The sequence below is a fragment of the Egretta garzetta genome, unplaced genomic scaffold (genome assembly GCF_000687185.1).
Source record: "Egretta garzetta isolate BGI_Z169 unplaced genomic scaffold, ASM68718v1 scaffold204, whole genome shotgun sequence".
NCBI classification, from domain to species: domain Eukaryota; kingdom Metazoa; phylum Chordata; class Aves; order Pelecaniformes; family Ardeidae; genus Egretta; species Egretta garzetta.
In genome coordinates, this window is record NW_009259424.1 from 2,459,471 (window position 1) to 2,470,663 (window position 11,193).

General features: G+C 41.3%; 1 protein-coding gene across 6 annotated transcripts in view; it reads right to left on the reverse strand.

The window, feature by feature from the left end:
• The window catches only part of LOC104124615 (solute carrier family 22 member 15-like), a 25,763-nt gene extending 14,830 nt beyond the window's left edge, over positions 1–10,933 (reverse strand). For 4 of the 6 annotated variants that reach the window (XM_035892543.1, XM_035892541.1, XM_035892538.1 and 1 more), the window contains exons 1-5: positions 9,800–10,288; positions 5,634–5,766; positions 4,789–4,953; positions 3,004–3,133; positions 915–1,136 (exon numbers count right to left, since the gene is read on the reverse strand). In XM_035892543.1, the coding sequence (XP_035748436.1) occupies positions 915–1,136; positions 3,004–3,133; positions 4,789–4,953; positions 5,634–5,766; positions 9,800–9,967 (818 nt within the window). In that variant the 5' untranslated portion in view covers positions 9,968–10,288. Of the gene's footprint in view, positions 1–914; positions 1,137–3,003; positions 3,134–4,788; positions 4,954–5,633; positions 5,767–9,799; positions 10,289–10,724 lie in introns of those variants that run through there. The other 2 variants (XM_035892540.1, XM_035892542.1) reach the window with 2 other exon arrangements.
• Positions 10,934–11,193: the final 260 nt, after the last annotated feature.

Genomic DNA, 11,193 nt, shown 5'->3' on the forward strand with positions numbered 1-11,193 from the left:
CTTTGTGTCATTTCTCATCACCATACTTACTGACATTTACCTACCAGCAACTTAAGAATCTAAGATGGTTTTGGAAAGGTCCTACTTGGCAAAGATGTTCCTGCTGCTGCTCCTGCGTCCTGCACGTCTCTGCTTACCCCACACATCAAACTACTGATTTTTCTCATCCCCACCCTGACAATTGTCTCAAATGATGTTGGACTTTAAAGGAGAATCTTGTTCTTGGCATTTTGGGAAAGAGCTGTTCCTCCAACAGATTTTAGCTCAAGCCAATTTGCAACAGCTGCTGCTGTAACAACCAATGCAGCACCCTCCCCACCCCAGGGGTTCCCCCCGCGCTGCCATTTATTGCCAATATATTACATATATATATATATACATACACACACACACTCCTGCACTTCGGGGTGATTTTCCGCACCCAGGTTGTACCACTTTTCAAGACAGCACCTAACATAAATCTATGCAATCTGTATTTTATCTCACCCACAGTTCTCCTCCACTGAACCTGCGTAATGTGCTTTTGGGTTCTTAATGCTTATTCTTACTCCAGATCTCTACTGTTGTCTAATCCACATAGTCCTTTCCTTCCTAAGACTGGTTCAAATACACATCCTCAGTAATTTCTGCTTCGGTTTCCCATTTCACTCAATTTAAGTATTACGTTCTCACCAGATTATTTCTTAGCAGCTTTTGAAGCAGTTTCTAGGTAACACACTGAAAATAAAATGCAACAGCAATAATAATGAAACATCAACTTTACAAGACACCATTTTAGATTGTCTGCCATCAACTGACAATTTTACGGTTTAGTTTTTGAGGACAGAATTTTTTAAAAGAAACAGATGAAAAATCTTAATGGGTTCCTCATGCCCAACTCGTTCACAGCACCTCAGCATCGTGTTGGTACCTACCAGATGTACATCAGTACGATGGTTCGCCACCGAAGGACTGGATGTTTTACTAAGTTTAGGATACCAGGTGCCGATTCATCCTTTCTCATAATTCCTGCACTCGGTTTTAATTTTAGATTTAGTCTCTCTTTTCCATTACCAAGGGCAATATATTGCAACACATCTTCAGCTTCTGCTGTTTTCCCTTGGGAATATAGCCATCGTGGTGATTCTGGGAGCATACTAACAGGAAAGAACAGAACATCAATGATGACAAGTTCATTCCTATGAACGCAGCACTACAGTCAATCTTTCCATTTTGCAAACCAATACTTTTTTAAAGTATCGATACAAAATTCAGAGAAAAACATTGTTTGCACTGTTCTACATATTAAATTCCACATACTCTGATAATAATACAGTTAAGCTTACAGAGGGTTTGTTGGAGATGCTTGACAAAGCACTCAGTCACGTTAGAGGAGTTTAAATCACAGAATCACAGAATGGCAAGAGTTGGAAGGGACCTCGGGAGATCATCTAGTCCAACCCCCCTGCTAAAGCAGGTTCAAATCTCAATCTTGACTTCTGATGAGCTGAACTCTTAGGAAAGGCTACACTAGCACTATCAAAGCAGCATCTCAAATCCTAATTATCTGAACAGCCTGGACAAAATTTTGTGTTCACAACATTTATTTCAAGCTTCTCCATTATGGGAAGAGCTCTGAGTTGGATTGGAGAGAAGAGGCAAGAAGCCTTACTGGGGAATTACTTGTCAGGCTCCAGTACCTGCTCATCACTGCCTGCGTAAGTTCTAGATCTCTTATTCCCGAGTATAATCAGAATATCCTTGCTTACCACAACTTCAGTTCATGATTCCTGTTTTTTTTCAGGTTGTAGAGTGTGCTGCTGCTTTTATACGAGCCATAAAATAAAGAATGGAACACTTTTAACTGAATCTTTATTGTCTCTGGTACTGCTAACAGAGATACGCATCCTACAACAAAACTAAACTTCCATTACTTCAGAGGATCCCCCTATTTACTAAGTATTTAGTAAAGATTTGTATTTAGTATTTGGGGGAAGTAATTCTATTTCCATTAGAAAGAGAACACCATAGAGGAAAATACATTATGCAGAAATTCTTTCCTCAGCCCAGAGGCTTTGTTTCCCTTGACTACGGGAAGAGGGTTGGGGGGGGGGACGGGGGTGTTGGTGTATTCTTTAATGGAACTTCTTTCCAAAGCAGATCTATCTAAAAAAATAATTTAAATTTCAAAAATTGAAATAAAAATCAGAAGAAGGTTTTTTTCTATGCCATATGCTAGACATTCCTTGCATTAATGTATAGACAACTTACTACACTACTTCTTTTATTTCTTCCACAGCTGTAACTAGTGATCAGATGTATACAAGGTGCATTACTTGGTATGTTAAAACAATGTGTTGGAATAACACAGGCCAGACAAAGCTAGCGCTTGTAATTCCTTAAATACTGATGCATTTCATAATCACTTTTATGACAACGTCCATGTAGGAATTCTAAATAGGAGCACCCAAGCACAATAATGCTGGGCACAGGCACAAGGGACCTCAAAAGCAAGCAGATACATAGCGTATCACGCTAAAAAGGCAATTCCGAGTGCTCTCACTTACTTCCCTTTGCATGCATGTGTCTCGTGAAAAGAAACTCTAAAATCCCTCTAGGATCACTTCCAAAACTTCAAGCGCTGAAGCCCTTCCTTGGCAGAAGGCAGTGTTCCTGGCTGACGCTCCAGCTCGCAGCCTCTGGCAGGCATTCCCTTCCCCAAGCAGATTTGTAATCGAGTTTTATTGGACAGCTGGCACACAGCTGCTCTTTGCAACACTGGCCACCACCGCTGTAACAGCATGCAGAAACGCAAGCTCGTCTTCTGGGTAACCCTGACCTTCTGCTTCATTTAAAACCACTTCTTCCTTCACAATATGATTCTTCTCTTGCTTGGTTCACAAAACCATACAGAAATGTGTCATCCTTGTTTATACTACTCTCTTGAATGATGACAAGAGCAAGTAACTGTTAAATCGCTGCATATTTTTTTCCTTATCGTTATAATGCACGTGAACCACTTACAAAGAAAGAAGGAGGAAGAGGACTCCTGGAGTATTCGATACCAAGGCAAGGTAGCGCCATTCTCTCACGCAGTAACCCAGTAAAGCATAAACAGCAATGCCAACTGCAAAGGTCAAATTAGTCAACGAACCTGAAAACATAAGACCAAAATGGTGACTACAGAAACCATCAGCAAAAGAAAAAAACCAAAAAAAATCTTAAGCAGAAGCCTGAAATTTCTAGCCCATGATATACCTAAGTAAAATCGCCATTTTATGAGGTATTTTTACAGCACTTGTGAACCAGCTGGCTTAAGTATGTTATGCACTCCTAATGAAGAATAGCTTTGCATAATGTGGGGGGGGGGTTGGAGTTGGTTTTCACCTTTCAAAAATAAAGGGTGGTAGATAGGAGAGAGCAAGAAATTAACAGGAACCTACAGACTAAAGAGAAAACCAGAGGACAGGAAGGGGAAGCGTTGAGAAAGAGTTGATTTATTTAGGTCTGTTAGGGTAACCTTGAATAGAGGTGGCAGGCTGGAACAGAAATTGGAAGTTATAAAAGTACAAGGTCTGAGTTCAATACAAAACCAGCTGCAAGCCACAGGTTGATTACATCAGACTTCTGATGAACAAGCATAACTAAAAACGTCAAAAAGACAGGGTCAACTTGAACTCCAAAAGCCTAACAACAAACCCCTCTGCAGACTAACACGGGAGACCTTGTACTAACCTAAAAAATCCCAGCTATCGCCCACCAAGCCTGGCTCACAGCCAACACCTAGGAGAGCTTCTTGCACACTGCCGGGCTGCGTCCAGCAGCTCCCTCTCCTTCAGCCCCTAACCAGGCGTTCAGCGCCTCTTTCTCAACAGCTGAGCAGGACTAGAATAAAGCACCTAGAGCAAGAAGCGGCAGGAATCGGGCTGTCTCTTCGGTCCATCAGGAGGCCGACCCCTGCAGGGAGAAAGGCTGGGAAGAGCAGAGATAGACAACAGGGCAAGGGGGACGGAGGGGTGGGGGAGAGAGAGGGCGTGAGTCAAAAGAGCGAACCCAGAAGAAGAAAATTCAGTACTTAAAAAATTTAAGTGGAAAGCTATAACTAAACCACAACTGTCTCACACATCCCCAGGAGTCCAGAGTAGAAATAAGAAAAATAGCAGAATGAGGCAACTGAAGAAATGGGAGAGAGGGAAATATGTTCACAGCCACAGCAAGTCAGCATTTGGACCAAGTTTTTCTCCGTGTTGCGCTAGCCAAAAGGGCGTTGCAGTCTGAGCTACTCCAGCTTTACAGACTGACGTGCGAGTGCTGCATTTATTTTAACTCTTGGCAGCGACATACAAAAAAGGACATTTAAAAACACTGCATGGTCAACACATTCAGCAGGGAGAAAAAACACGCTATCCAGGCACCAAGTCATTCTGTGGCACAGGGAAACTTCAAAGAACACTTTCAAGAATACTTCCCAAGATACCATACAGCATCGTTCAGAAGTTGGCAGGATCTGCCAAAACATGGTTGGTTTTTTTTAACGTAACGCAGTGGACAAATTGGGGAAGTTTAGGAATCAGCAAACCAATTTTAAAACCTCAGTTTTGCTATTAATCAAACTCAATCCTATCTTCCTTAATCAGGCACCTCTCCCACAGAAATGAGAACTGGGATGAATCACATCACAATAATTTGCTTATTTATGCTACGAACTGACTTTACTTGGTACAAACGTAAGAATTTAAAATGTAAGGGACTGATAGTCAGAATAAGGATGTGGCACAGTAACAATGATTAAATATTCCCAAATCCCACCTGTAAATGACCAAAATGATTTTCCTACATATTCTTGGGTTAGGACAAAAGACACAAGAGCCATTCCACCATTCACAATTCCAACAAAAAACCGTGACACGGCAAATACGTCATAATTTGGAGCTAATGCTGTGACATACCCAAAAACGACATCAAAAAACAGACCTGCAGAGAAGAGAATAAAACATAATTAGTACTCAGGCCGTGCAGCTTGAACTCAGAAGGCAGGCAGGGAGCACAGTTAGTTACTGACTGCAATGAGCAGTCTATAATACTCTTGCCTCTAATCTCTCACATTTGGCTTTCTGAAGTCACACCATATGAAAATTACGATCATCTTCAAGCCACACGCTTGAGATCTGCAATGCCAAAGATGATGTTTCCTTGAGAGAATGCTGTTAAACAAAAAGACCCTTTGGCTGCAAACGCAGCTGGAAAGCACCAGACCAGGACGTGAGTTACCCACTCGAAAGATGTCTAGGTAAGTCATTCTCCCTCACCCTCTCCCTCCCCCAAAAGTGAATTATTTTTATTGGAGACAGCATGGTCAGGCAATGTGTGGAACACTGTGCTCGAATAGCGATAGCCATAGCAAACCCAGGTTATTTTTCGTCTCCCATTGAGATGAAGCAGAGTGACCATTATGCTGCCCAGCACACTCACACCAACGCATTTCAGTGCTGCTCTACTCCAAGTGAAGCTCTCACACGGATCATCGGCGCCCCAACACTGACGCAGCAGGGTGGCCCGAGGGCAGCACCCAGGCAGGGCAGCCCATAGGCAGAAAAGAAAGAGATATTGTTACCCACGTAGAACGCTTCAGAAAAACCTTCTGACAATCTTACCTGAGATATACACTGGTTTCCTGCCCAGTTTATCTGACAAAGGGCCAAATGTGATATTTCCAATAAGCAATCCAGCGAAAAACAGGGATGATGCAAGGCTCACTTTGTAGGCTTCTTGTTCAATTAGGTACCACTGGCAAAAAAAGAATCTCCTTATTGTTAAAAGTATTAACACTAAATCGCAGACTTCCTCAAAAATAATCAAAATCTATCAAAATTCTTCTCTTGCCATTTCCCACTTCTGCTCTACATCCAATTAAAGTTTTGTTCAAAGTTTGATAGGTAAGCCAACAGTACTCATTTTTTTCTTAACACTCTCTCACATTTCTTTCTCTCCCCCAAGAAATTTCATTATAATAGACTGTAAGCTTTCAAGTTGAGAGGTATAATTAGTTGCACCCCAATTCCCAAGCTTTGACAAAGCAACTTAAGTTATTAAAACAAGGGAAGTCTGAATTGTTAAGAACTTAGCCATCTCAGCATTGAAAAAGCTTAGCTATTTCAATGAACAGGTAATAAAAATTATTCATTAATGAGAATAAAGCACGTTCACTGTTGCAGTACACAGAGAGTTAACGCCGTGCAGCTACGCTTCCTGAGCCACGAGTAACCCCGCTGCCCTTCCTCCTCCTCGTACACACGTTGAATTGTTGAAGAGAAGCAGGAAGGGATTATGGAAATATATCCTTCTTTTATAAAATCTCTAAGACCTACTTACTGACTACTCATTGATAGCTTAGTATCTTATCGTGCACATGCATTTGTAATCGAACAGAAGTTGGAAACAAATGACGGGTTTCTTTATAAAACGTACTTTCTACCTCATCCAAAAGCTAAACTGAGGCGGCATAATCAAAAATTGTCAGAAGAAAAGAAAATTAACTGACAGTGGGTTGAAATCGGATACAACTTATACTATTCCCTGACGGGGCAAGGCATACAGGCAGCTCGTGCAGCCCCCCTGCTACAAACGGCGAGAACCAACGCTCGCAGGAACGCACTGTGGAGATGACAAATGTTCCTAACTTCGGGAGGTCAGCAAAGAATGGTAACCAGAAAATCCTAAGTGATTTTCCAGGAAAAAAAATTTAACTCATTTAGCACAAAGCTTTAGCCAAAGAAACATTTAAGAATTATTTGAGTATTTCAAATAATTCCCAGTGTATTTACTGGAAAATTTACTTCCAAAAAAGTGGATGAGTGTCATGTTGACTTTTTAAAGTGACATATGCAGTATATCCTTTGGGGAAAGGAAGAAGGATCCTAATCCCATTGGCTTTTTTTTTTTTAAGAAGTAGAAGGCTTGGGGGGAAAAAAAAAAAAAACCATAATGAAAAATTTAAGAATTATTTGAGTATTTCAAATAATTCCCAGTGTATTTACTGGAAAATTTACTTCCAAAAAAGTGGATGAGTGTCATGTTGACTTTTTAAAGTGACATATGCAGTATATCCTTTGGGGAAAGGAAGAAGGATCCTAATCCCATTGGCTTTTTTTTTTAAGAAGTAGAAGGCTTGGGGGGAAAAAAAAAAAAAAGCCTAATGGAAGAGGTCCATGACCAAAATGTACAGTATGTACAGTACAGCGTACCAGGACCTCAGCCCTGAAGTATCTGCCTTGAATTATTACAGATCCCCAAAGAATATGAGGAATTTACTGAAACTTTGAGTTACAGCAATCTCAAGAAACTCATGCTTTTATTCAATCTGAGCTGACATAGCGGCAGAGTACAGAGAAGACTGCTCCATCCACCCAGTAACCCACCAGTTACCTGTGCTCCACCCATCCAGCAGCCTGCACGACACAGGTTGCGGGAGCAGGGCAAGATCTAATGCATTCACAGGACACCTTCTTTAGTGCAATGCACCCAGTGTTCCAGCTCTTTGAGTTTTGGGGGACTTTTGGATACTCTAGGAAGGTAAAACCCCTGCACCGCAGCATTTGCAGCTGATTTCTGCTATATCCTGCTGGGTAGTAGATTCTACCCTATTATATTGGATAAAGATGTAGCCCCAAAACTTATGGTTTCTTAACTTTCTGAGGAGACTTCAACAATGAAATATTCCTGGGCACGAATCCTCAGGAAACTTCAAGTATAAAAATATCACAGCGTGTGCTCTCCAAAGCACAGAGCACTGCTGGCATAAGTCCTTCTCCGTGCTAGCACTCCGCAGCGTACAAATTTCAAACTCTCAGTTCTCATCTGCAGAATGTTTCAGGCCGATACAAGAGACAAAACAATGTTACGCTCCAGGATACGGTTGTAAAAATCAACTTCTCTAAGGTAAAGGACCATTTCTACACCAGATGCAAGACATTCCTGAACTCACCTTCCTAAGCATCATCACTTGTTAAATAAAGCAGGGGGCTGAGCTGATGCCAGACCAAGAAGCAATTCTAACAACTGTATTTTCCATGGACTAAGCCCGAGCTATTATTTACAAAATCTTAGTTATGCTAAAATTAATTACAACGATTAGCTCTTGAAGCAGAACTGAAGAGCTGCTCTGAAATTTTGTTGAGCTCCAGAGGACAACAGTGCCCCTGCCAAACCAGAACATTAGTTAAAATATTTACAGTTTAAGCTCCACCACCAAAATAAAAGAAATAAACTTTACAAAAGCAGCTTCCTCTCTCAGGATAGAACAAGAGAAAAGATTGCTCCTGCAAACTGTTCCCTGTGCTGCCTAGCGTGTCACTGGAAGATGCTCATATTTTAACAAGTCTGACATGATAATCTGTGGAGAATATAACTTTTAAAATAATGCATCCATCTACTTTATTTGCACAAAAGGAACTTGTCAACATTAACCGTAGCTTGCCAACAGAAACTTTGTCAGTTCTGTTATCACCAAAACAGACATCCTCTCAGCTCTTTAAATCCGCATGGCAGTTTGATTTAGTTACTAGACTGCTAGCGTACAGCGAAACATTGGCCAGCATCTAAAGATTCCACAAAAAGACAGTTAACAATGTAATTTAAGAAATCTTACAGTAAAGTCACTGAAATGAATGGGAACATAAATTCATTTTGATGAGTCTTGAGAATTACTACATGCTTTGGCAACAGGGACACTGACCTCCACATTTAAAACCACAGTATTAGTTAAAATTTGCTGATTTCTGATTATAAATTAAGCACTACCCCCTAACACGCATCCTGCTGAGAGTCTGAAGCTGAGGGGTGATCTTGGAAAACAGGCTAATCAAAAAAACCTGTTTCTGACAGAGGATATGATCCAATATTGCATCATTCTTTCTTACGTCTCGTCACTCCATTTTTCCAAGAGAAACATTACACAGTCCCATTTGGGATAAGGGGAAGGAAGCACAAATTTGGCACCGGCTACACCAAGTGCTAACCTGTCTCATACGAGTTTACTGACAACTGCTCCAAGAATTCAGTCAGCAGAACCCTGACAGTTCACGCTGCGGGCCAAGCCACCCACGCAGTCTTTTTTCTGGCACTGGCAGCGATGCTTAGGTCACTCGCACTTGCCTGAGCGATTACAGCCCAGGGACCAGCAAAAAGCAAACGCAGCCTTTGGCATGGAATTCACGAGGCATGAGGACGAAGGGTCAAGCTTCTGTCCCACTCAGCAGACTTCAATCTGTTCCATCTCCCGCTCTCACCACACATTAAAATACCCAGACGTGTGGTGCGTGAGTTTCATTTTCATGCTAGTTTTAATCTTTAAGATGTATCTTCTGTGAGGAACTAATGCAACTCGTGCTAAAGCTTACACACGCAGTAGATTGTGCAGACACGACAAACCGAACCTTTTCTTGCTAGAAAACAGACGTTAGGAGGAGCACATCCTAAATTCCAGAGTTATAAGCAGCTGTAGTTAAATGAGCATTCTTCATTAGTAATGACTTTCTAAAGCATCTGAAGGCAAGGAAAACTGAAGACAAAATGAAAAAAGTTTAACCTAAACTAATAAATATTAGATTTACACTACAAAAACTAAGCTAATAATCGTATACTTTCAGATTTTAAAATAACAATAAAATTAAAAGCCAGATGGGCGAGTTCCAATGATTTTTAACAGCATAAGCAAAACATTACACTAAGCCCTGCTCAGCTTTTACAAGCGCCACGTCCTGCACTAGTGGCATGAATCCCAAGAAGAGCAGAAAAGGTCAGGCGCGACGGAAGTACTTGCCTCGGTTACTATAGATGTGAAGTTGTCTGCAAAATGGATATGCTTGGCAAGCTCAGCTCTGCTCGCTGCAATCCCTTCTTGGTCTATGTGATACTCGGGCACAGCTCCCACGAGCACAATAAGCATTGACTGACAAGCCACGTATACCTTAAAATAAGACACAAGCATTTACCCTAAACATTAAACTAAAAATTAACGATTTCCCTTTACCCAGCATCACAAACGAAATGCAACCAGTCTCCTGTGTTTAAAACCCCAGGATGCAATCACTGGGGCAGCTGGGAGCAGTGGGTACCACCCCAGAGACACTGGTGCGCTCTCAGCGAAAGCTTCGTCTTGCCACCCTCCTTCCCATTGCAAAGTTGTTCCATTTGTTCTTGCTGGTTTGTAGCCAGGCACAGGAAAGGAAGATATTGAGAACTTCAGCATAGTTTCATAGCTGAGATCAAACCCTTAGACAAAGCTTTTTATTATTATTATTAAAAAAAAAAATTGCTTACTATGCACAAATACAACCCATAGTGACAAGTCAAAAAAAAAAAAAGAAATCTAAGGTTACATTTTTAACAGCCTGTGCTAGTTCTTTCCATTGCAAAGACTGAAACCTTAATCTGATCATTAGCAAAACTAGAATGTGCAGGAGTAAAAAATATTTTCATAAAGAAACCCTTATAAGAATATTTATTCATCAATATGGGCTTCAAGAAATTTTGAACGTCTTCTGGGTTTTGCATACAATTTATTTTATTTCTTATAGCTTAAAATAACATCATCCTTAAGCATACCCACGTATCGGTGCTTTCAGCACGTTACCATTGATGGAAAAATTTGGAATCTAGAATGGCTCCCTTCACTGGGCCACGAGTCTTTGGGTGGTGGATTTGGTTGGACGTTGTTTTACCGTGCCATTTTATCCTGTGCTTACCTTAAACGCTCTCGCAGAAACAAGTTATAAAGAGAAACCTGCAGCCAGCAGAGTCCCCCTCCCTCACACAGTGCTCTAATCCAAAATGCAGAACTGCACTAACCGGAGGAAGCCTGTTGTGAAGAAACTAAGGGAGCGAAACAGGAAAATGTTTGCATGCGGGGGTGTGGACACTATTTAAAGACAGCACCCTGCATACCACTTTTTACAAGAGATTTTAAAAAAAAAAAAAAAAAAAAAAAAGCCAAACCCCCCAGCCGCTGTGGTTAGACTCCATTTCCTTCCACTCGGCAGAAGCTTAAAAGGCACTCTTCAAAAAGAGCAAGAAGCGAGAAGTGCGTAGAAATACGGAAAACAGATGACAAGCTTTGAGGAGTTAAGCATCTACGACAGCACCGAGGCGAGACAGGGGCTCGAAAAGCCACTTGCAGAAGGAACAAACCCCACCAAATCCTTTTCGAAACGCCCG